The sequence below is a fragment of the Marmota flaviventris genome, chromosome 5, assembly GCF_047511675.1.
Source record: "Marmota flaviventris isolate mMarFla1 chromosome 5, mMarFla1.hap1, whole genome shotgun sequence".
Classification (NCBI taxonomy): domain Eukaryota; kingdom Metazoa; phylum Chordata; class Mammalia; order Rodentia; family Sciuridae; genus Marmota; species Marmota flaviventris.
This window is the reverse complement of record NC_092502.1, coordinates 75578739-75606226: the sequence shown is the minus strand read 5'-3', so window position 1 is coordinate 75606226 and position 27488 is coordinate 75578739. Positions and strand designations below refer to the sequence as shown.

The window sequence follows — 27488 nt, the reverse complement described above, 5'->3', positions numbered from 1 at the left end:
TATGTGTTAGTGTTTTCTGCTTTCATTTGGGCTATTTGGAGTAATGAAATTGGGGTAATGTGAGATGAAGCTTCATTTTATTTTTTTAATAGTAATGATAATTGTTGAATGATTTATCCTTCATTAATTTATAATATTTCTTGGTATAGTTATATTGTATACAGGTCTATACCTATACCATAGTATATAATTGTTTAGTGTACTCTACTTTGTATATCTGTTATTTTATGTATTAATTTTGTTATTTTTAGATTTTTTGTTTATTAAAATTTGATCGTAAGAGGCAAAAACCTATTATTATCTTACACCAAAGCAATAAAGATATTAATAATGTCAATCAGAATTCGAGAAATAGTAGCTTCAGGTAAGACTGGATCTGGGAATTCAAAAATTATGTTGTCTGTGTACCATCTCTTTGGGACTGCCTGTTTGTGCTTCGGTCTTCTCCTGACTTTTACTGCATGGTATGTAAGATGACCCTAGGTACCTGAGACTCATTTTTCAAGCTAGTAACTAGGAAAAGTAATTTTCTTTTCAACTTTTATCTGATTGGTCCAACTTGGATCAGAGGCTTATTCCTGAACCAGTTACTGTGTCTAGAAGTATAGGAGGTAGATTCCCTGAGGCATAGTCATTTTATGGTGAGGACCTGGGGGCAGAGCTCCTTCATGTGAATGACCCCATGGAGTAGTTCTAGTTAGGAAAAAATCTACCACAAGAAGTGAGACAGAGGATCCTGGACTGATAATGTCAGATGTCCACTATATCTCATAAAAATTTAGGATATATCTCATAAAAATTTAGGATTAATTAAAATCTTTTTGAAATCTAATATTTCCATTTTGTAACATGATATGTGACTCTTCAAATATTTCTATTGCTCAGTGTAATTTTATAGTTTTATTTATAGTAAGCATAGATGTTTTTTACTGAAATTATTTCTAGATACTTTGTTATTTAGAAATTTTTCCCCCTACAAGGTATAAAATCCTTCGCCCTAGTAACTATTTCTTTACTTTGTATCTTGACATTTTCACATTTAAACAAAAGTTGTGAAAATGTTGCAAAGAACTGCTTCTTCATGCAGATTCAGAGATTATCATTTTGACACCTTTGTTTTGTTTTTCTTCATATGATTATTCTCAGTATTATTGTGGTTATTATCATTATAACCTTTGAGAATAAATTGCAGATGGTATACCCATGAAAAAACAGTTAAAATAGCAGTTCTAAGACTAATATCTAGTAGTTTAGACCTTGTTTGACTGGTTGGTCCTTGGCGTTCACTGGGGACATGGATTTCCTGAATGGTAAGAATGGCTCACTGGTTTTAAACTGCAAACTATGCACTGTATGCTAAACATTATTTCCTTCTGGGTGTCTGGAATCTTACTGTCCTAGGCAGAGGGTGCTTAAGTGACTATCTCCTGGTGGAAATGGATACTGAGTGTCTAATGAGTTTTCTTGGTTGATAACATTTTGTCACAATTTGGTGCTGGAAGATTTAAACACATCCTATGTGCATCCACGTGGGAGAGGACTGTTAGAAGCCGTGTCAGGTTTCCTCTGGATTCTGCTCCATGTGCCTTTTCCTTCTGTTGGTTTTATTCTTTATTCTTTCTCTGTAGTAAATCATAGTTCTGAGTAGGACAGTATGCTGAGACCTGTAAGTTTTCTTAACAAATCTCTAAACCTAGGGGTGGTCTTAGAGATCCTCTATACCCAATGGTCTCTTTTCTTAAATACTGAACTATGTCATAAGCCAAGAATATTCACTTTATAAACCTCAGTTGCAGATTTTTTTCTTTATATTTAGCTTTTATTGAAGTATAATTTATATGAAGTGTAATATATAAATCTTAAATATGACCTTCAGTGAATTTTGACAAGTGTGTATACCCATTTGATACACTTTTAAAAAATTATCCCAGCAAAGTTCTCTCATGTCTTCATCTTTCCCCTGCATTTACCTGCTCTTTGATTTCTATCACTGCAGAGTTTTGCTTGTTAAATAACTCATGTATGAACTCAAATAGTGTATACTCTTTTGGATCTAGTTTCTTTTGCTGAGTTTAGTTCTTTCCCTATAACTTTATTGAGATATGTTTTATAGGCCACAAAACTCACCTATTTAAAGTACACAGTTCAGTGATTTTTGGTATGTTCAGAGAGTTATGTAACCATGAGCCTGATCCTTATTTTTAGAACTTTTCAGTATCCCTGGAAGAAACATTATACCCATCATCTTTCTAGTTTCTTTTTTTTCCTGCCCAAGTTACCACTAATCCACTTTTTTGAAGATAGTCCCCCTTTAATATCTGTGGGAGACTGGTTCTAGAATTCCTCACAGATACAAAAATGCAAGTCTCTTAAATAAAATGGCGTATAACCTTTGCATGAGTTTCTTCCCCTATACTTTAAACTATCTCTGAATTAACTTCTAATTCTCAGTACAATGTAAATGCTATGTCAATATTTTTTATAGGAATAATGACTAGAAAAAAGTTTATACATGTTCAGTATAGATATAATTTTTTTTTCTAAAATATTTTTGATCCATGATGGGTAGAGTCCACAGATGTGTAACCCATGGATACAGAGGGCTGACTGTGGATTTGACTGTTCTGGACATTTCACATAAATAGAAGCATACAATACGTGACTTTTTGTGTCTGGCTTCTTGGCATGTTTTGAAAGCTCCCTCATGTTGTAGCCTGTATCAGTGCTTCTTTCTTTTATATGGCTCTATAATACTTTGTTGTGTTACCACTTTAGTTTATCCATTCTTCAGTTGATGGATACTTGGGCTGTTTCTCCTTATTGATCACTATGATTAATACTGCGATACACATTTGTGTAAAAGTATACATGTGTTTTCATATCTCTTGGATATATAAATAGAAGTAGACATGGGAACTCTATGTTTAGCATTTTAAGGTAGTGACACTCTTTCAAAAATGGCTGCATCATTTTACTTTTCCACCAATAATAGAAGGTTCTCCTTTCTCCATTATCTTCAAACGCATCAGTTACTGCCTCTTTAAAAATTGTAGTCATCCTAGTGTGTTTTGTTTTGTTTTGTTTTGAGATGGGGTCTTGCTATGTTGCTCAGGCTAATATCAAACCCCTTGGCACAAATGATCCTTCTGCCTCAGCCTCCTGAGTAGTTGGAATTGTAGGCAGGCACTACTATGCCTAGGGGGGAAAAATCGGTGGGGGATATTGGGGTTAAATCCAGAGGAGCTTTACCACTGAGCCTCATCCCCAGCCCTTTCTTTATTTTTTATTTTGGGTCAGGGTCTTACTAAGTTGCTTAGAGCCTTGCTAAATTGCTGATGCTGTCCTTGAACTTGCAATCCTCTTGCCTCAACTCCCTAAGACACTGGGATTACAGGTGTGCACCACCACACCTGGCATAATTTTTAATTCTGGAGTTCCGTTTACCTATTTTTTCCTTTGTCACCTGTGCTTTTGTTGTCATAGTTAGAAATCATTTTTAAATAACTTTATGGTTTTAGTTATCAGGTCTGTGATCTATTCTGAGTTAATTTTTGTGTTTTGTAGCCAGTAGGATCGCACATTCATTCCTTTGCATGTTGATAGCCATTGTCCCAACATTCCTGTTGCTTAGTCTTCATTGAATTGTCCTGGCACTCTTGTTGACAATCAGTTTACCATAATGTGAAGGCTTTATTTTGGGGCTTATAAAGCTGTCCTTTGATTTTCTGTCTGTTTTTATTCCAATACCACTCTGTCTTGATTTTTGTACCTTTGTGTATGTGAGTTTTGAGATTGGGAAGTATGAGTCCTCCAACTTTGTTCTATTTTTAAGCTTATTTTGTCTATTAAGGGTCTTTTGATATTTTTTCCAATTTGGATTTTAGCATAAGTTTATTAATTTCTGCATAATGCCATCTTGAGATTTTGGTAGTTATTGTGTTGAATTTGTCAGTTTAATCTGAGGATACATGAAGATGGAATGTCTTTCCATTTATGCAGATCTTTAATTTCTCTCAGTGTTTTTTTTTTAAAATAGCTTTTAGTATAAAAGTCTTGAACCTTTTGTTAAGTTTGTTCCTGCGTATTTTATTCCTTTTGCTCCCATTATGAATGGGATGCTTTTAAATTTTTTTTATTTAGAAATATTCATTGCTAGAATATAGAGACACAGTTGATTTATATATAGTGATCTTTTATTTTTGTCATAGTAGGGATTGAGCCCAGGGTCCTCTACCACAGAACTACATCCCAGCCCTTAAAAAAAAAAAAAAAATGTTTGATATAGTATCACTATGTTGCTGAGGTTGACCTTAAACTTGTTATCTTTTTTCCTTAGCCTCCCAAATGGCTGTATTACAGGTGTGTGCCATCATGCCTGGTGCATATATGATCATATATACTGCTACCAGCATTGGTTTTTGAGATTCATCTTTGTTTTAGTTAGCTTTTTTTGCTGCTATGACTAAAAGACATCACAAGAATAATTTTAGAGGAAGAAAAGTTTGTTTGGGGGCTTATGGTTTCAGAGGTCTCGGTTTATAGAGATGGCTCCATTCTTCAGGGCCTGAGGTGAGGCAGAAGATCATGGTGGAAGATTGCTCACATGATGATCAGAAAACAGAAAGAAACTATGCTCAGCTCAACAAATATATTCCCCAAAGGCATGCCCCTAATGGCCTACCTTCTTCAGCTACACCCTACCAGCCTACCTGGGGATTAATTCGCTGAGTGAGTTAAGGCTCTCAGTCATTTCACCAGTCATTTAGCCTTTAAACCTTCTTGTGTTTCTTCACACATGGCTTTGGGGAAAAACCTCATATCTAAGCCATAATAGTTGTTTTGTTGTCTTTGTTGTGTTACCACAATAATTCATTCAGTAATTCATTCTTTTTGATGACTAGTAGTAGTATTGTTTATTCAGTTTCCTGTCAAACATTTGGGGTGCTTCTAGGTTGTAGTTATTATGACCTATGATGCAGTAAACATTTTGCGTACACATCTTTTTGTGGGTATATGTTTCATTGTCATGGATAAATACTAGGTATAGAATTTCTGAGTTTTAGGGTAGATATGTGTTAACTTATTGGTAACTATGGAAGAGTTTTTCAAAGTGGTTTTACTATTTTATATTCCACCATCAATGAATTAGAATTTCAGCCATTTTATTTTCTTACTGACATTGTTAATCTTTTTTTTTGTTTGTTTTAACCATTCTGGTGGAAATACAGTGATATTTTAATTTGCATTTCTTTGGTGAATAATGATGTCAGGTACTGTTTCTTATGCTTATTGACCAGTGGTTTGTCTTATTTTGAAGTTTCTAAGTCTTTACCATTTTTTTTTTCAAGTGAGTTGTTTTTTGTGCGTTGTAGATGTTCTTTGTATGTTCTGAATATGAGTTGTTAGTTTTTAGTTTCTCATTTTTTTAAACCATTTAATACCATTATAGGAAAGTTTGGATTTGTATTTATGTGTGTAAATCTCCTAGAAAGTTTACTTTTTATCATTACTAATATTTTATCGTTACTAATTTATTATTGATTGCTATAAGTATATCTTAAAAAAATGAAAAATATGTCCCCTATTAATATTGCTAGGATTAGACCATATATCTCTTTACATTGTTCAAATCAGGTGTAATAGTGACATATGACAATGGTGCTATTTGCCTTTTCTTGTTTCAGATTTTTAAAGGAAATTGCTTAGCTTTACTAAGTATATTATCTATTATTTTATGGTGGGTATTTTTTATAGCATTGAGAAATTTCTTCTCTTTTTAGTATTTTTCAAGTAGCAGTGCATATTGAATATTACTGGATTTCTTTCAGACATCTATTAACATTATATGGTTTGTCTAATTTGTTCTATGAATATGATAGCTGTTTGCTCAATTAAAAAGTCATTGACTTCCTGGGATAAATCCCTTTTGGTCTTGGTGCTATTGAGTTCAATCTGTTTAGTGTTTTTTGTTTATGATTTTTATATCTGTTTTCATAAGTGAGATTAGTTTTCTTTCTTAATGTGCTACATTTATATGAATTATTTATTGGTTTAATGATACTTAATATAATAATTAGGTAGTATTGCATTTTTCTTTATATTCCATGAAGTTTATGGACATTTTAAAGGATTTACCAGTAAAATTCCATGCCTACAGGGCCTTTTGTTTTAGGTAATTTTTTGATAGTACAAATAACTGTAGAGAAATTTTTAGCATTATCTAATTTGCATCTAATTTAAATGAGTAGAAGTCTCATTTGAGAATCCTACGTAAGTGAAAGATCAGATTTGTATAATGGTCAATGAATAAATATCTCAACTATAATCTGTTTATTTATTTATTTTACTTTTTATCTGTGAACTATATAGCCTTATTTGAAGGTTCTTATAATTGATATGATCCAGGTGTAAAAATTTCTATTGATCCCCCTCTTAAGTTAGAGAAAAAGCAACAGCTTCAAAATGTGAAATATGATAAATAATTATTCTGATCAGTTCTACCACTATATACTAAGATAATTTGTAGCTGTGTAAAGTATAAATGACAGACCGAAAAGTTCTAAATGTGGAGATTGGGAAGTATAAATTGAAATGACAGATCAGTGTGCTTTTGGGCTGTCCCCCTCCACAGATAACAGCACTCTGAGATCCTTGAGGGTAGAGCTTTGGTCCTTTTTGTCTGTCCAACTCAGGTGAATGGTAGTGGCTTTATAATAGCTATGAGATGGCAGAGGGCTTATTTCAATTCCATCTAATGAATTTCAGTGACCATCTCCCTGCCTTGGTGGACATGAGTGGCAGCTTCCTCCCTTTGGGGAGTCTTACTGGGAGTACTTTGCAAAGGGTGATGTCAAGTAGATCCTCTAACTCATAACCCAGGAGTCCATAGAATTCTGATGTGTTTGAATGTGTTGTGACTTGTTTTTATTTCATTTCACTTATCAATTTCAAAATATAACACTTATTTTCTTTATTTAACAGGCGTGAAACCTCGTTCTGGTTGGGCCATTGACCCTTTTGGACATTCACCAACAATGGCTTATCTTCTAAAACGTGCTGGATTTTCACATATGCTTATCCAGAGAGTTCATTATGCAGTTAAAAAACATTTTGCACAGCATAAAACACTGGAGTTTTTTTGGAGACAGAATTGGGGTATGTAGGATTTGATGAAAGCAGAAGATCACACTTGACCTAGATGTTGTTTCACAAGGGTTATAAACTCATGACATTGTTGGTTTTATTCAGTGTCATTATTAAAATTCATATTGACTAAAGATGGTCATTCTCTTATTACAGTTACTTTCCGGGATGTTTGTGTCAAGATTCTTTTAAGCAGTGATGTTTATGTTTATTCATAGATCATTGAATCTTTATTATGTCTAAAGGAAGTATGGAATACAGAGATTAGTATTGTGCCAATAATGCTATCATTTGCTTCTGGTTTAAAAAGCACATGCTTTATCACAAAATTGAACATGCATGAGAACTGCTATTTAGTCTTTTGTCTCATATTCAGCCTGTGTCCTTCCTTTTGCCTTTCTTGTCTCTGTACCTTGTAGGAATTGCCCTTGAAAACCTTAATCCTGTCCTCCTGGAAGAGCCTTCATGTTGTCTGTAGTGTCTGTTTTCATTCTGTTCTGTAGGCATGCAGATGTTTCAAGGACATGCTTCTGCTGGCCTTTGTTGAGGCAGAGGAGACAGAACCATGGCCTAGTGGGAGGCTTTCCCTCTCCCAATCCCCAATTATCATTTGTTCATTTATTTTTATTTATTGGTTTTTTACTGTAGGCCATACTTTATTCTATGCTTTTTATATCTGCTCTCTTATTTAGCCTTTATTACCATCCTTTAAGTTATATTCATTACTATACCTTTTTGGTGAAGAAATGGAGGTTTAACTATGTGAAACCATTTGCTAAAGTCAGACAGGTTATGGGTAACAGAGGTTTAGATCTAGTTATGTGCAATCCTGAAGCCCAAGCTCCTAACTCCCTGGCATTAACTTCTCAGTAAGATTTCATCTTGAAAACAAGATTTTGTTGCTAAAATGATGTTAGGAAATTTCTACATTACATCATACTTTCTTTCCTATATAATCTATATTCCTTAGGTGTTTCAGAAAAATCATTTGTATATCTAGACAATAACTTTATTACACATAACTTCTGTTTTTTTTTCAATAAGGAAAGCAACTAGCTATGTAATTTTTTATTCTGGAAAATTAAACCTGTAAGGAGGACAAGAATTTGTAAGGGGTTATATCCTGTGTAGTTTCATTGAATGCAAAGGAGCATTTGAAAAACAAAGGATTGTTAATTTGCCCATAAATATCAGTAAGAAATTATTGAATACTTTGATATATTTAATACTGTGCAAGGAAGAAATATAGAAAACATCCTTTCCTGTAAGGAAGTTATTGTCTAATTTGATAAAATGCAGGCCCAATTAAAGGCAGTGGATAAAATTAAATATATATATGAACTGCTAAGTAGTGAGGTATAAGGCAAGGTAGGTGGATGATGAGTATGTTTTCATCTGTAGGAGAAAGGAAGAGGAAGTTTCTGTCAGTTCTGGGACTTGTAGTAACCTGTGTACACATAGCAAGTATTGGTGAACAATATTCCTGGTGCCACACCTTTGAATGGGCTTCATTGAAACCACTGATAACACAGAAACATAAAAGTTTTAATAGTTTTAAAAATTTACAAAAGTGATAATTATCTTAACTAAATAGCTAAAATTGGAATATTTTAGAACATAAGATACATTTGAACATGTTGCTTTTTGAAAGATATCAATAAATTGAGCTTGTATTGTTTTCCCCCCCTTTCTTTTGTAGCACTGGGGATCAGACTCAGGGCCAATCCTTAAAGGGTATGCTAGGCAAGAGCTCTGCCACTGGACTACATCCCCAGCCCTTTTTATTTTTTGAGACAAGTTCTCGCTAAATTGCTGAGGCTGGCCTTAGTTATTCTTCTACCTCAGCCTCCTGAGAAACTTGGATTACACCTGGAATTACTGGCTCTGGTTCTCATGAAGCAGTTATTTTTATTTTTTAGAAATGTAAATGTTGCTTTTTTGTTTTTCTTTTGTTTTTATTATAAAGCAGTAAATACCCATTTCTGGAAATTGGAAATCCATACATAAATAAAGGTAGGAGAAGTTGTTTAAAGCTTAGGATCACACTTCTGAGGATAACCACTTTTAACCTCTGTTTTAAGTGGTCAAGTCTTACTTGTGGTGGGCATCAGCTCTTTCTAGGGCAAGATCTTAACAAATGTTGCTCTTGAGGTTTTAATTAAAAATTATTCTCCTTCAGTAATCAGTGCTCTTTTTCTACATTTTTTTGTTTGCTTTGTTTTTGTTTTTTAAATTTACCCCCCCCCCCCCCCCCCCGCCCCGAAAAAAAAAAAAAAAGTCCCCTTGACTCACTTTTGGTGAACATCAGGATAGACTCTGGGAACTTTCCTGTGTTGTGCTTTCTCTCCTCAGTGCAAGAGGTGAATAGGCATTTGACTAGTGTTTTCATAATCCCCTGCCCCACCCTTCTTTTGTTCTTTCAGTTTCTTTGTTTTCTCTTTCACTCAGGCCCTCTAGCTAAATATCTTGGTCCCCCAGTATGTACTATTGCCTGGCAAGGGACAGATATGGCAGGTATTATGAAACAGGGGTAGACAGCCTCATGAATTTGGATGAACCAGTTGTAATTTTAACTTCAAGTCAGTTGGTATCCTTCCAGGTCAGCAGATGCTGGTTCTTTATGGGGCTTTTTGCCCATACTATATTTACATAGAAAAGGTAAAGAGAGGCTGAGATATATATTTTCCTTCAGATTAAAGCTATTAAACGCTTCTGGGGTATATATAGTGGTAGTTAAAGGGCTGTTGATTGAAGATAGAGCTTGCATTATATACGTGTAAAGTAATGGCATCATTGAGCAGTTTAGGGGAAAACATATTTTGTAAATGCAAGTTTGTTTGTTGGCTTTTTATTTTAGATCTGGGATCTGCCACAGATATTTTTTGCCACATGATGCCTTTCTACAGCTATGACATCCCTCACACTTGTGGACCTGATCCTAAAATATGCTGCCAGTTTGACTTTAAACGGCTTCCTGGAGGCAGCTATGATTGTCCCTGGGGACGCCCCTCAGAAGAAATATCTTCTGAAAATGTCCAGAGAAGGTATGAAAACATGTATTTCGTAAGACAACATCATGAATAAAGTAGCTACTTAGCTGTGAGTTGCTGAGGTTGAATAAATAGCTTCAGTAGCCAGCATTATCCTTATCTTAAGTATTCATTCAAACAAGATCTAAGGCAACTTAAAAATGCCAGATTTGACTATGCCTTTTATGTGTTATAGTTTAATGGAAATGGAACAATAGAAGATCAATATACAGTGGCTAACCCACAATGCACTATTATTACCACCTCCTTTGCCCTCCTTATAAAAGCTTTCTACTGTGTTTGATTGATTTCATATACTTTTGTTGATAATAAAACTTCTGGTCTCCATTGTATAAATTGGTAAGAAAAGCAACTCAACTGCAAAAACACATTTGTTGAAATGGAACACATAAAGAGTGTAATTATCTTCCCATAGTAACAACTTCAATAAGAGTGAATATCGCCCAGCTCTGATGAATATACAGCTTTGCATCTTTCTGATATTTTTGACTTATAGAAAACTTTAATTAGGAATATTTATACTTAGACATTATTTAAGTAAAATAATCAAAGAAATGAAACATTTCTTTAGAATACAATTGTGCTAATGAAGGACTCATCTCATTAAAACAAGTTACCTATAGTTTCTAACTTCGGTGCTTTTAAAGTTTAATTTCTTCACTTAAAAATTAGTATAATGAATTGAATAAAACATTGTTTCATAATATAAAAACACAAAACTCTGCTAAGAAAATAATGGCCTCTTAAATACATTAAGATCTTTGTACTGTCAAATGTATGCATTAAAAAATAAGTTACTTTAAAAAAATACACATAAGGAATCAAATGAGATCAGGTGGTTTAATCTTGACTGAGCTCTTGGTCATAAAGAAAATCTTCCAGTGTGAGCCCTTCATTGTGACAGAACTGAAGGTGTTTTAGCATGGGAGTCTTCTTGAAGCTAAGAAGTCCTTTTATCAAAATATGACTTCAAAGTTCTTTTGAAAAATTCTCCAAGACTGGGCTGATCTGGTTTTCATTTTCTTGGCTCCAACAGCAATGAAACCAAGAACTATGAGCAGCCTGCTTTCTAGGGTTAGGCTGGTCAGGCATAAGATATTCTGTCCAGACAGTGCAGTGATCTGAAGGCCTGGGGTAAGAGGAGCCCTGACCTAACTAAGCACATAGCCCTCTGTATTTGCCTGTATTTACATCACTCCTTCCAGCTCAGGTGGTCAGGGATCGGGAGCTAATTTTAAGATTAGCCAGATGTTTCAGTTGGGGAGTTCCAGTGTATCCACAAGTATTGTGAGCCCCTTTTCTCTTTCTTGGGTGCTGTTGAGAGTGCTGTGTTTGGTACATTGCTAGAAAAGAAGCCACTTTGTGTAATCCTTTGACTGTGTTATTTAACCCTCCACAAATTGCTTCCTAGGAGCATGTCTATGCTCAGTCAATTCCAGTGGTTTTGAAGGTAGTTTCCATGCACCAGGGGACATATGGATGAGTTGGTGGGTTTTTTTTTTTGTTGTTGTTGTTTTTATAACTTCTTAAAAGTTCTAACATAATTCTTCTATTTACTTCATATACAGACATATCTTTTTTGACCTGGTGATGAGTGAAGATAACACATGCATTCCAGCTCAGTGACACTTTTTAATACCCTAAATAAAATGAGATTTAACTGTAATATATAAGTAACATCTTTTGATATGTTAAGTGCAACAGATTCCTCTACTTTGCAAATAAGGAAATACCTTTCTTCATTAGTTTTTTTGTATGGTGTCATATTTTAAGTTGGCTTTTTTCCATTGAATGTCAGATAATTTGATGTTTCAAGGAACTTTTTTGGGGGGATTGATGATTGGAGTTAAGCTGACATTTCTTATTTAGTAGAAGAAGTCAAAAGCAAATCGTATCTTTATGTCTTCACATATAGTATTGGTCAATGCATTCATCATTTGTTTGTCATACAGTTAGTGAGCACATACTACATGCCAAATGGTATAGAATGGTTGCTTGTCTTTCCTACTGTTGATATTTTCTGGGCAGAAGCGTGAGAGTTAGGATGGATGCCAGATGTAAAAAGGACACCATTAATGTTTGTACTCTTTTTTTCTGTATATGTGCAAAGCACCAATATATAGAAATTGTGGTAAATATAATAGTAAACTTGTTTATGCTGACTGCCTCAAGAATATAGTTGCATGCCCAATCATAGTATCTTTTATCTGTGGTTGATATATTTGATTTTTTCACTCTTGTTACTTTTGGTCTTATTTCTGTGTGGCTAATCTCATCATTCATGTGTCTTTAAAAATTGTAAGTAATAATCTAAAATTGGTTTTGAAAAGTGTGAAATGTGAGTAAATTAATAGTAAAGATTAAGTATGGTGCCAAATGCTAATCTTAGAAAACTAAACATTATATGTTACATAAGGGCATTATGGTTATACTTTACTGGCCAAGCCCTAAAGTATTGCTAAAATTTAACATATACAAAGTCGTTTCAGAGACTGTACATTTTTTTCAAAAGACCATATGGGATTCTAAATTTAATTTTTTAATAATTATTATAGAATGACTCTTATTACAGATATTCTTTGAGTTGCTTTCATAGGTTTTTATATTGTTAATTGCAATTCACTTTTGAATAATCCTCGAAGTGAAAAAAAACTTGTTATTTAAGTAAAAAAAAAAAACCAACTTGTTATTTAAGCACTAATTTCTTAAAATTTGGTTTTATAAACACCATGAATTACACTGTGTTATCTGCTTTTTGAATTTCATTTTTATAAGTCTTCCTCTTACTTTGAATTCCCAGACTTCCTCAAACAGTTCCCCAATTCAGCATTTCCCAGTTTTCTTCAGAATACTAGAATATGAAGTATAAAAGCTGATCATATCAGCACAGTGTGTTACACTGAGTCCTGGGTTAGAGCCCGAGGAGATAGAAACTAAAATAGCTTATTCAACTCCCAAACATTATATGGTTACAGTATTGAAAAGGACACTGTAACAGATAATCAGATTATTTATGGCAGGTGTCCAATTGTTATTCTTTCTTCAGAAGAGGAAGTACTTTCTGTAGAATGTTATAGGTTAAGATTTATGCGAATTAGTCTTTTTTGAAATGCATTTTTCTGTTTAATTAGACTATAAAGATTTTACATTAAATTAGAGAAGAGAGATTAAAACAAAGCAAACTTCAAAGTTGATTGGATGAGAAATATTTATGTCTTCTTGGACTAAATTATTTTAAACATGGGCTATCTGGGAGCCAATTGCTGTGGCTAGGCTTCAGGAAGACATTGCTGCCCTAATAATTAACATGCCAAATCTGGTTGTGACCATATTTCTCTAAAGACAGTTCATTGGAAAAGTATGGGTTTCTTAATTGGATAATTTCTTAAGTGGATAATGTGTGATTTATAAAAAAATCTGCCTTGTAAATTATATAAATATTAAATATACAGATAATATACAATAATTTGCTTTAATGTATTATACATTTGAATTTTGATACTTTCTTATTAAGTTGCTCTGTTGACCTCTTAATATAATTCATGTTTTCTTCTATTCTTTTATAGGGCTCTTTTGATTCTAGATCAGTATCGAAAGAAGTCAAAACTTTTCCGTACTAAAGTTCTCTTGGCCCCACTTGGAGATGATTTTCGCTACACTGACTACTCAGAATGGGACTTACAATTCAAGAATTATGAGTATCTTTTTAAATATATGAATTCTCAACCTCAGTTGGGAGTAAAGGTAATGGAAGATATTTATTTATAACACTGTTTTCAAAGTTGAGCCCTTAGTGTTCATTGAAGCTATAACACCGTATTCTTAGTTTCTTTGTACTGCATCTTGGCATTTCTTAGACTATATAATTCTTATGTAAAAGTACAATTCATTAAGAAAAAAATTATCATATACCATAGTTCAATTTCTAAAGATGACTCTTAACACTCCTTGGGAATTATAGAGGCATTGCTTTTATGTGACTGAAAGTCTGTACTTACTAAGTTGCAGTTTTCATTTTGCAGAAATGCCCTATTTTTCTACCAGCATTGAAAGTTTATTGCTCCTCTATGATAGTTGCTTCCTTCTGATTTAGTAGTGTGACTAGCATTTGTAGATGAATAGATCATGAATTTTGCAAATGTCTCATATCCAGAAAATACACAACCTTTTTTCTTAAGTGAGAAGATTTCTAAAATTAATAGTTTGCCTGTGGTTCTTACTTTTTTTTTTTAACCTTGTGGAAAATTTGAAATGCACCCTTAAGTTTTGAGAATAGCACAGACAGCTCCCTTCTCTTCATATTCTGGCTCGACTTCAATATGTATCAACTGAGATCACTCTTTTTTCACCTCTGCCCCACTGTTGTCTCAGCCTTATCCCAAGATCATGTTGGAACAAATCTCAGTTGTTATGTACTTTTCGTCTGTAACTACTTGAGTATGTATCTCTTAATGGTAAGGATACTTTTAAAGATTATAAGCATAATACCATTATCATATCTTAAAAAATTTAGTAGTAATTTGATAATATAATATATCTGGATAGATTTGCATTTTCCTTATCTCATTAAAAATGTGTTGAGTCAAAATTCATAGACGACATATATTTACATTTGGTCAACAAGTCTTTATATTTTATTTTCTTTTTTTAATTTTAAGATCTTATGGGAGAAAATTGATTATTCAACATGTTTATTATATTTACATATTTACCTATAAGATAGAAGATCTATGAAAATACTATAGAAAGGAATCAACATTATTATGTAGAAAATTAGAAAGCTAGAGGTAGACCACAGTTTATGTAGTAAGAATTTAATTTATTAAATAAACTTATGTAATATCACATAGATAAACTTAAGTCAAATACTAAGCCTATTCAAGATATTTATAACTAAATTTCTACCAGTTTGGGAGATCTGAACATAGGGACTCTGTTTAAATCATCTGTGTATTCTTCTCAAAGGCAAAGTTCAAACATGAATATCTGATCAGAGGGGGAGGTATGAATGTGAGAATGATTTGGAGAATGATTTGGAGTCCATAGAAAAGTCTGGTCTTCTGTCTGACTCTGAAGAGTTAGATCCTAATTTTATTATTTCACTATTTCTTCCTTTGTATGCCCACTATAACAACTTATTAAAGTAATTTTGAAAATTAAAGTATCACACACATAGAAGAAGTGTGCAAACCCTAAGTGTGTAGATAATTTTTCCAACTTCAAAACCCCTTTATAACCACCACCATAACAAGGGCTAGGACAGTCATAGCACCTGAAGCAGTTCCTCAGGTCCCCTCTTGGTCACCACTGACTCCTTCAATAGGAGCCACTATTGTCAAAGATACCACTTGTTCCTAAATTGTGTTGGAAAGGAATCATAAGTGTGTACTTTTCTGCTTCTGTCTGTTTACTTGTTTTTAACACTTTATACATTCTCTAATTTGTTTGATGAGTATACCAAGTTTTATTCTTTCTGCTATTTTTGGACATTTAGGTATACCCCCCTCTTTTTTTTTTTTTTTTTTGTCTATTACAAATAAAGCTACTTGAACATATCTAGCATGTTTTAGTCACCTATGTATGAGTTTATGTGGGTGTAAAATGGATTAGGATTTTTTTTTATCATTTTGTGTATGCTTGTTTAAGTTTAGTGGATAATGCTAAGTAATATGCCAGCATATCAGTTGTTTTATTGTATGACACACTTTGTATTGTCACAGTATTTTTCTTTTCATTTGTGTGCTTTTGGCAGATGTGATGGTTTTATTTTGTGTTTCCCTGGAGATTAATGAAGTTTGACCCTCTTTTCATGATTATTGCCATTTGTGATCCTATTTTGAGAAGTTCCTATTTTATTCTTTCAGTAAAATTTAAAATTAAATTGGGTTATCTGGTTTTATTTTTTTCTGTTTATAATTCTTTTATCTGTTGTGGATTGAGTCTTTTTTTTTCAAATAAAAAGTTTCACAAATATTGTCTCCTGTTAAGTAGCCTATGTTTTTAACTCTCTGTGTTGTCTTTCAATCAACAGAAATTCCTAATTTTAATTAACTTAATTTAACAATATTTTGTTTTATGGTTAGTGCTTGTTATGTCTTATTTAAGAAAATTTTATTTACTCCAGGATCATAAAAATACTTTTTGTATGAAGTTATTCCTACAAACTATTATTTTGCTTTTAACATTTCATTCAGTAGTCTGTCTGAAATGTAATGCTGTTCATCATTCGAGGTGGGACTCAAGATGCATGTTTGCTCATATAAGGATATACTTTTTTTTGAAAAGTCCATAGTTTCCTGCATTGTACTGCAACATCAACGACATTAATCATAAGCAAGACTATGTTTGTGTGGGTCTGTTTCTAGTCTTTCTTTTGCTAATCTCTAGTCTTTTTTTGACTAATATCATGCTGTCTTTATTACTATAGCTTTATAAAAGGTCTTAATATCTGATAGTATTAATCTTTCAACTTAGTTCTCCTCAAAATTCTGTTGGTTATTCTTAATTCTTTGTAGTCTGTATAAGTTGAGCTCAATGTTTTAATTTCTACTAAAAAACTAAAATGGTGGCATTTTAGTTGGCATTACATTGGATCTGTGGTTCAATTTGAGTATAATTAACTTCTTTACAAATATTGGGCCTTCAAGAGCATGGTATATTCTATGTATAATAATATAATTGGCTTTTGCAATTTAACCTGTTATCCAGTAAATTTGTTTATTTTATTTTTAAGATTTATTTTTAAGTTTTAATAGTGTATGGATTCTTTTTGAATTATCTATGCATGAATAATGGTATTTTTTTTATTCTTTTCCAAAACTTCATAACTTTCAGTCTGTCTTCTTGCCTTTGCAAATACCATATTTGCAAAGGTGAGAGTAGACATACTTTTCTAAGGGAAAAAACATTCAGTATTTCATCATCAATCATGATGTGTGCTGTAAGACTTTATAGACTCCCTTATCAGATTGAGGAATTTATGTTTTTCTCATTTACAGAGTTTTTTTTTTTTTAATAATTAGTCACTGAATATTATCAATTGCATCTGTTAGGGAATGTTTTCTATTAGACTTTTATGTCTTGTGTAATGACTGGATAAGTGCCCTAAGATGAAAATTTGGGAGAGTGTAGGATTCATTTGATGCATTTTGACCTTCTCCAAAATTTTTATCCTGACTGGTTTGGTTGTCTTTGAAATTTTTGACTTTTTTCTTTGTCCACACAGTTTATATAGTTATATCTCTGGAATGTTTTGCAGATTTTTTTTTCCAAACTGAGAATGTACACTTACTATTTTAATGAAAGGAAAGGAAGAAACACATAATTGAGTTTAGATGGCTAAAAAAAAAAAAAAAAAATGACATTGGGGCTAGCCAAGACAGCTGGTTTGCCATCGATCATCATTTAACAACTATTTTTCCTGTATAGTGTTCTGATAGAAGTGTTTTATGTTTAATAATGAATTTGTTTCACCTTTTGGTGTAAAAATCATTTAAATATTTTTCTTTGATTATTTTTAGGTGTCCTATATATTTACTTTTATGAGCTACCAGAAAACATTATGGAAAATTTTACTTTTGAAACTATTCTAACATAGGCAGAGGATATTTTTCAGTCCTTAAAAATTGAATGAAGTTTGTGAGAAAGCTATTGACTACTTATCTAGACTTTTGAACATTACTTTGGGAAATTGTCAAGTAGGAAATGTTTCATCCTGGCTCATTCCAATATTAATTGAGAAATTTAAAAGGATACAGTTCAGTGTGACTATCAGTTTTGTCATGTCATGAATTCCTAAAGTTTGAAACTCAAAGGGATTTTTATTATCTAAAATTTTTTTATTAGATAGATGAGAAAAGTAAGATTCATATATATTAGATCATTGAATATTTTACCACTATTATTGTGTATACATCTCTGAGCTTGTCTGTACCTATAAGGTAGGAAATGAATACTATTGTTCCTTGTATTTGTGTTCTCATTTCTTGTATGGTTAAGCATACATAATTATATTCTGCTTCTTAGTAATTTTGTTGAGTGAGCAGTAATCCTTATGAGTTAAAATATATTGAATGCTTTTATTATTTGACATTAATTTTCATTTAACTTTATTCTCTGAACATTTTGGTAGGTATCATGATTATTCCCATTATAGGATAAAGAGACTGAAGCACACTAATTGATGAACTTGCCTAAGATAACACTGTATTTGGTGAAACCAAAATAAGAATAGATGATATAAGTGAAAAATGCTTATCTTTAATAAAAACATAGGGATTTAGTAGCAATCATCTATTTTGCTATAATGAAATTTATTATGACACAATTTGACTGTAACAACTTGTATTTCCCTAACTATTATCATGTTGTAAATGTTTCCAGTTGGAATTTTGTCTTAGCAATAGAGAAATAATAGCTAAAACCTACACCATTATTTTCCAGTCATAATTCTAAGCTTTTTACTTAGAACTGTATTTTCCATAACACAGAGGCATTATGTAATATCCTTAAAGGCGTATTAAGATAAGTGGTAGAGATAGGACTTAAAATCTTGCCATTGTATATTCAGTCATAAAACTTCATTGTGTGTGTGTGTGTGTGTGTGTGTGTGTTTGTGTAAGAAATAATAAAATCAGTATCTTATTACTTAAAAACACATTATCTGTTTTATAATCTATTTTTAACATGAGTACGTTTTAAATATCTGTTTACAAGGTCTGGTATAATGTTCCTTTCTTTGGTTTGTACAATAGTTTGGACTCATAAAAATGGATTTATGTACTGGTAATTTATATCATTAGTTAGAATCACCTGTTCATTTGAGCAGTCAACCTTGCAATTTTTATCATGTAATGTTTCACTCAGTGCAGAGAAAAATGAACTTTTAAAATGACCTCCTGTTTTTAAAGTCTGTCCCTTTTTCCTTATAAGAACTCATAGTGGGGGCCTAGGTGTCAAGAAGAGGCTATGATATATGAAATACCTTGTGTCTAACAAAACTGTTCTTCCAGACTTCTGGAACATTTTGCTTAAAACATGTATCTTTTATTTTTTTGTGATCCATCTTTCATTCATCTGAATTACTCCATGCCTGGATCTTTGAGCACTTCAAAAATCTTAAAAATATGTAAGGAATTTTCCTAAATTCTTGAACACTTCAAAACCTTGAAGATATGTAAGGAGTTTTCATTTCCACAAATTTTTAGATCTAAATAGTTCTCCTAATTTCCTGACTACTTAGATGTTCAAGTTTTCTCTTAGATAAATTTAGGACTTGATACAAGTAAAAGAAACAGCCACTAGTATTTTTCCCCATTTTTGATTTTTGTAAAATCTGAACTGTATGTTCATTTTGGAATTACAGCTTGCATAGTTATTATTAACTTTTCATTTCAGTATAAGAAGTAAACAATTTTAAGGTATCAATAATTAAATTATAACTTTTTGTTTTTACTAGATACAATTTGGAACTTTATCAGATTATTTTGATGCTGTGGATAAAGCAGATGAAGCTATGAAAAAGAAAGGCCAATCAATGTTCCCTGTTCTAAGTGGAGATTTTTTCACTTATGCAGACCGGGATGATCATTATTGGAGTGGTTATTTTACATCCAGACCCTTTTACAAGCGAATGGATAGAATCGTGGAATCCCATTTAAGGTATATTTACCTTTAACTTCATTTCTTTCACATTATCATAGCCTTTTTTTTTAGAGTTTTGTATAATATATATTGTTTATATAGTGCTATATGGTGCATTTAATCTAATTAAAACATTTTAATGCAATCAGAAATATGTCTCCAAAGTGTGATCATATTATTACAGTGGGTTTTTGTTCTGGAAGGAAAAGTGGCTTATATTGTTCTAAGTTGAATTTTCTTAAGTTGAGTTCTGTGTTTTGTATTTTTCTAATTAATTTTCTTGTATTGTTTGCATACCATATTAGTATTCATGACACCATCATGTGTTTCTGCAGGCCAATGATCTGGCAGACCCAATTATTAGAAACATAGATAAGCTTCAGATAAGCAAATGGGCCACCCAGCAGCCCAAAGTGGGTTTCCATGTGCATAGTCTAAAACTGATTTATTTTATATATGGGAGAATTGTAGAGGCTCTATTTTAGTTTATTTATAGAAACACATTTCTAGGCAAGTGCTCTACCACTGAGCCACAACCCCAGCCTTATAGAAACACATTTCTGTAGGCATTATTTTCAGCTTAGAAGAACACAATTTGAAAGGGATGAGAATCAATAGGAGAGGCAGAGGAATTTGTTGAAAAAGTAAACTGATTCAGAGAAGATTTAAAAAGTCAATAGAAAAATATAAAAACATTGAAACAGTACCATCCAGTAGAAATTTGAATTACTGTTTAGTAGAATGATATGTCTCCAATGACAGGTTCTATTCTCCATTGTGCACTATGGTAGCCGTAACTACTGAGCACTTGAAATGTGATCAGTGTGATAGAGGATTATTAAGAATTATGTGAATTCTTAATTTCATCTTTTTTATTTTCTGCTACCAGGGATTGAATCCAGGAGTGCTTAATCACTGTGCCATATTCCCAGTCCTTTTTAGTTTTTATTTTGAGACAGGGTCTCTCTAAGTTGCTTATTAAATGTCTATAGCTGGATGTCTACCATATTAGGAAGTATAATTCTGAGTAATTGATTCTGACTTTTTTTTTTTTTTTTTTGGTAAAATTAAATTATACCAGAGGCTCCCAAGATTTTGTCACTGCATATAACCCAGTAGAGTAATTCATTTTTATGATGAATCTTAGTATTAAAAAATAAATTTGGGGGCTGAGGATATAGCTCAGTTAGTAGAGTGCTTGCCTTGCATGCACAAAGTCCTATGTTCAACCCCTAGCACCACAAAAACAAACAAACAAACGAAACAACAAAAAACAAATTACAACAGGCTTGGTAGTGTATTCCTGTAATCCCAGCAACTCAGGAGGTTAAGGCAAGAGGATTGCAAGTTTGAGGCCAGCCTGGGCAATTTAAAATTAAAAAAAAAAAAAAAAAAAAAGACTTAGTTCAAGGCTAGCCTAGGCAATTTAGAGAGACCCTGCCTCAAAAAAAAAAAAAAAAAAAAAAAAAAAAAGAAAGAGAGAGAGAGAGAGAGAGGAAGAAAGGTATAGCTTAGTGGCCGAGCACTTGCCTAGTGTGCATGAGGCTCTGTTTTTAGTCCCAGCATAGCAAACAAAAACAAAAAAAAAACAGCAAGTTAAATTTTACCTATCCTCTTTTATATACTTGTGGGTTCTGTTTTTTAAAAGCCTTTTAATAAAAATTGTGAATTTCTTCAAGAATTTGCTTTGGTATATCAGTGTCTGTTTTTGTCATGCTTCTCTTAACAGTATTTCAAAATCCCAACATTTCACTAGTATTTGGGATATAAGAGAGGAATATATCCTATATTTATAATAAAATAGAGCTCATAAATTTTAGAGACTTGGAATGATCAGTTATCTGTCATATTACTCTAAATTTTCTATAATGAAATAGAATAAGTACTAAATAATATAGATTCTTTCAGCCCACTGAATTAGTGATTTTTAAATGTGAAGCATTTTTTTAGTGGAAAAGAATTATAAATAAATTTATTAAATATATTCAAAGCTACAAATTTATTTTGAATATTCTGCTTTAAAACAAAACAAAGCAAAAAGGTATACACTAGTTTTGAATTTCCAAATGTATTAATTTATTTGCAAATAAATTTATTTCCTGAAAATAGTAATATTTCATCATCATTTAGAAAATTAAATAAAAATAGAAGAGTATAAAGAATATTTTGAAAATCTGTTTAATATTTTGGTTTATATATTTGTATGTACTCTTTTCAAAACCAAGAATATTTGCCATGGATGTATATGGACATACACACAACCTTTACTTCATTCCACCTGTTGATTCTCATACTATGATTTTTGTAAGCGTTAGAATTTTAAAGTGGAGATTATTTACTGTCTTTTATTTATTTCTATGATTTCGAGAAATCCATCATCACTTTTTATAAAGCATCTCTAATATTTTTTTTCCTGAATCTTGATACATTTTTTAAACTTGCCTTGATTTTTCTCTCCATTGAGCTTAACCTGTTTAGCCCATAGTACCTTCTTCTTTTTTTCTCTCCATTAAGCCATATCTCCTTTTAAACACTTTTAAAGAAGCATATCTTTTTTGATTAAAAAAATAAATAAATGACAGCAGAATGCATTACAATTCTTACTACATGTATATAGCACATATCTCTGATTGTGTATAAAGTATGTTGACACCAATTCGTGTCTTCATTTTGGATGATGATGTCCATCACATTCCACCATCCTTGTTAATCCCCTTCCCCCTCCTTTCCCTCCCACCCCTCTGCCCTATCAAGAATTTGTCAATTCCTTCATGCTCCCTCTCTCTACCTCACTATGAGTCAGCCTCCTTATATCAGAGAAAATATTTGGCATTTGTTTTTTGAGGGTTGGCTAATTTCACTTAGCATTATCTTAAAAGAAACCTATCTTGAACTGTCTCTTATGATGTAAAAAATAAAGGTGGAAATCATGAACTTTATATTCTTGACCCCAATCTATTCTGAAAGGTTTTTTTTTTTTTTTAATTTCTTCTGTAGGGTAAATGAGAAAAACATCCTATTTATTACTTTTCATTTCTCATTTGTTTTATGTTATTTAAAACTGAAACTTGCCGTTGTCCCTGAGCTGCTATTGAGTATCACTTCCTGCACCTCTCAGCATCTGACTCTCAGTACCATGCAGTTTTTCCTACCATCACTTCTCTCTTTGTTTTGGTAAGGAGGATTGAACTCAGAAGCACTCAAAACACTGAGCCACATCCCCAGCCCTATTTTTATATTTTATTTACAGACAAGGTCTCACTGAGTTGCTTAACACCTTGCTTTTGCGGAGTCTGGCTTTGAACTCATGATTCTCTTACCTCTGCCTCCCAAACCTCTGGGACATTGCTTCTCTTTTTATTGTACAGGATTAAGAATAAATGTGTTCTGATGATGTTCCTGGTCTGTATCTTGGAGAACAGAAGGGAAGAGATATTTTTCAATTCTTTCTGCTTTATACAGAGATTTTTTTCCCACTGTATAAAACTTTCCATATATATATATACTTGCCCAATTTATATTGTCAGCTACCAACAGGGGCTGACTTCTTTCTAAGATTCTCTAGAACAAGGACCTCCAAAATCAGTATAACATGTTGGTCTTTGATGATTGAAAATTTGAATAATTGGTGGTTTTGTAAAAATTTTTATCATTGGTATCTTTTGTATAAATTCTTTGTACTGAGATTGTGGAATTTTTTAAAAACACATTAAAAAGTATCAGTGTAGGCCAGACATGGTGGCACACATCTGTAATCCCTGCACCTCAGGATGCTGAAGCAGGAGGATTACAAATTCAAAGCCAGCCTCAGCAATTTAGAAAGGCTCTAAGCAATTTAGCAAGACCCTGTGTCAAATTAAAATATTAAAAAAAAGAAAGAAAAAAGGCTGTGGATGTGGCTTAGTATTTAAGAACCCCTGAGTTCAGTCCCTGGTATCAAAAAACAAAAACAAACAAACAAAAAAACCCGACCAACCAAACAAACAAACAAAAAAAAAAAAAAAAAAAAAAAAAAAGAAAAAAAACAATGTAATAGATTATACACTAAAATGTTTTTTTAAATAAAAACTAATGATTTTTTTATGCAATTAGGGCTGCTGAAATTATTTACTATTTCGCCCAGACACAAGCTCAGAAATTCAAGATAAATAAATTTCTTTTATCAACATATTACACGGCACTGACAGAAGCCAGAAGGAATTTGGGACTGTTTCAACATCATGATGCTATCACAGGAACTGCTAAAGATTGGGTAGTTGTGGATTATGGTACCAGGTAATGTAATTATAGAAAAATAGTCTTTAAAAATCTTTTAAAATTTTGAGTTTAAAATTATGACTTGAGATGGAGCTATTAATGCATATCAGAATACATATCAGAACATAATAATAATATTCCTTCTAAGTACTGCTATTGCAAAATTTTCAAGGCATTTTTTTCACAAAATCTAGTGAGGCATCCTGGCTACTCCAGTTTTTGATTACAGTGCATTTCTCTAAATAGAGTAGTAAAATATTATTATAAAACTGATCCTGTTTTCTCCTAAGTACAGCATGATAATTGGGGTTATCTTCTTTATCAAGGATTAGGCATCAAATAAATCATCATTAAAATCCAGGGAGATAAAGACCCTCCCCTTCATTGTATATAAAGCAGTTTAATTAATCTCATCCTATTTCATATTCTGTTGTTTTTGGATATTTGACTTGTTTTTAAAGGCACACTGACCAAAAAAAAAAAAAAAACAGAAATGAGGAACATAATCAGGAAAGAGTATCTAGAAAGTATGTCTTATATGGATGATGTAATCAATTGGGAATCAGAAGGGTGGCTTGGGTTTTTTGATTTGATACCAAATCAAAGCCATTGTCCACTCACCGAAGAGCTAAGAAAAGTAAGGGATTAGAAGCTCAGTTGTGTCTGTGTTAAAGAATTAGAAACAAAGAGGACAGACTTTGACTTGGAAAGGCTGAGGATTTAGTGAACAATGCTTCCCAATAGTGGAAAAGGTGATAGTGAGATCTCTGTTATGCTAGAGTTTGGATCACTGTTTATTAAAACACTGCAGAGAGGATTCCCATATTGAAAAATGAATTATGACTGTTGTTCTGCCATAGCAAAGACTGTTACTTCTTCCAGATTTTTTTTCTTCGACAGTGCTATGCTTTGATAATATATTAAAATGTGCTGTGATTTTGTTATAGATTTAAAAAGTGATTGCTTTTGTGAAAAATATACAGAGCTTATAAAATCAACATTAAAAATTGATCTACAACTGATATTATTAATCATAATTAAGTGTTTAAGTTTTTAGTTACAATATTTTACTAGTTTTCTAAGAATCGGGGGAAAAAGATTCTTGAGGCTTCATTTTCTCACTTAAGTTAATCAAAAGTAAATTCAAGGTAATATCTTGAATATCTTCATTTTTTTGATAAATATACTTTCTTCAGCATATTGTTTATGTTGAGGTCAAGCTGGTCTTAAGGTAGACAACTCATTAGATGATAGTGATATTGGTATTCCTGCTATAGAAAGCATTTTTGAAAGCAGTGTCATATCCTTCATTTTTCCTATTCACTGGCTTCTGCCTCCTTGGTATTGAGAGTTAAAAGTCAGGCTTGGAATAAGACTAGGACAGAGCTCCTAAGAAGACGTGGAGAAGTCACTCTACTACATTGCTACTTGCTCTCTCTGGCTGCCATATTAGACATTTAAGTACAGGTCCCTGAGTTTTGTTACAGAGCATGTCATTAGTTCCTAAATATGTTTTATATTGCTCTTAGCTTTAAAAAAAAAAAAAAAAAAAACAGCCCCATAGAGAATTGTATGTTAGAGGAAAAAAAAAGACATAGTAATTCTCAAATTGTACTTGACATTTGTAAATTTGCTTTGCAAGTACTTCACACTTCAGTTGAAAAGTCATAAACAATTATCAGATCATTAGCACATTTTAAGGAGGAAATTCAAAACACAAGTTAGAGAATTACCGAGAGGCAGCTCACATTTTCTCTGTACATGGACTGTTGAGTACTGTACATTCAAACATTGGCTAAAGATTGGGTACAAGTATATGAGTTAGGGATTACATTTGACTGCTAGTAATAGCAAGCCCAAACAGAATAAATCTTGTCCTGATTGTTAGTATGTTATGTGAAAGAAGTTAGCAGGTAACTGGGTTACATATGACGGTTCCTTAATGTCAGAGGGGATCCAGGCCCCTTCTATCTTTCCTCTGCCATTCCAGAATAACTCAGAATCATGTTCTCAACAGTAGTATATCAATGTTTATATATAACTATAAACTACAGGACAAGACTACATCATGGCATATTTTGAGGTTAATTCTAAATTGTGGCATGAATATATAAATTAGAGACAGTGTTTATAATGGATGTTCAGCTTAAAAGTAGAGAGTGAGGCTTAGCTGAAAGGAGAGAAGAAATAGTAATGAGAACAGTTACAAAAGGTTTTAGAATTCTTCCCCTTTTTTATTCCTAAGTTGTAAATAATGTAGGTTGGAAAAACTGAACAACAGCTGAGCATGAGGGTCCTAAACATACAGATCAAACTGTTGAATGACAGACATGATGCCATCTGTTTAAACAACAGCAGTGACAGCAAACTAGAAAGCTGTGATTCCTAAGTGATTTTCCCTGAGTAGTGTTCCATATTAATAGGGTAAGTGCATGTTTGAAAGTTAGAATCTCTGAGAAATTCCATATACTAATAAAATGATTTAACATTTAAAATTTTCTTTCATCCAGTGTTTCTCAAACTTATTTACTGTTCCATTTTCTTTGGTTTTAAACAAAACAGTTTTATGTGTCCTGAGAAAGCATTTGGGACATGTTCTGCTTTTTAGTGCGCATTGCATTAGAAGGTGGCATGTGTGCCATGTTGATTTGTGGCTTTCTTCAGTTTAATTAGGACTCTGTAATATATTGTTATATATGTGTGATTTTAGCTATAAGAGAATGTGACTTTTATTCTGTAGGTTCAGGCTGCCTAATGAGGATAACCATGTAGATAATAGAAACAAACTTAGGCTGAGGGAGTTGTTTCCATCACTGATCTGTATTCATTTATGTGGTTGTTTAGTCTGGTGAAAACACTTAATAGTATTGGAAGTATTATAGTGTATTTGAATATACTGAAAAATTTAACTAGATAATGGAATGAATTCAAAACCATAAAATTTTCATATTACAGTTATAGATTTGCTGTGTAAATGTATTTAATTAATAACTTATTGATCTTGTTCTACAAAACAAAAGGTACTTCTAATTATTTTATTAACTTTGTTGTTGTTGCATGACAACAGAAATACTTGAAAGAACGGATTCCTGTATTGGAGAAAATGAGACAATGACTCTATAAGGATAATAAATGCATTGTGATGATTGATTGGTACACAATGAGGCTTCTCCATAGATTTCTCTATTGTGCATTTACTTAAGACTGCCCTATGTGTGAAGCTTTAAAGAAGTGTGATTAATTTTGAAACAAAAAACAGAACTTTAAGCAAGATGTTTTCCCAATATATATTTCTTCAGCAATGGCTGGTGATGTACTGAGGTTATATTTCAGAACTGATCATAGATCAATAGACTCTTAAAATCCTTTAGTTCATCAGATATAAAATTAACAACT

At 32.4% G+C, this 27488-nt stretch overlaps 1 protein-coding gene across 1 annotated transcript in view; it reads left to right on the top strand.

Moving 5' to 3' along the window:
• Man2a1 (mannosidase alpha class 2A member 1) overlaps nucleotides 1–27488 on the top strand; it is a 163234-nt gene that overhangs the window by 60348 nt on the left and 75398 nt on the right. The window contains exons 6-10 of the mRNA XM_027927552.2: nucleotides 6982–7155; nucleotides 10001–10187; nucleotides 13760–13937; nucleotides 19651–19853; nucleotides 23928–24110. Of these exons, the coding sequence (XP_027783353.2) occupies nucleotides 6982–7155; nucleotides 10001–10187; nucleotides 13760–13937; nucleotides 19651–19853; nucleotides 23928–24110 (925 nt within the window). The remainder of the gene's footprint in view (nucleotides 1–6981; nucleotides 7156–10000; nucleotides 10188–13759; nucleotides 13938–19650; nucleotides 19854–23927; nucleotides 24111–27488) is intronic.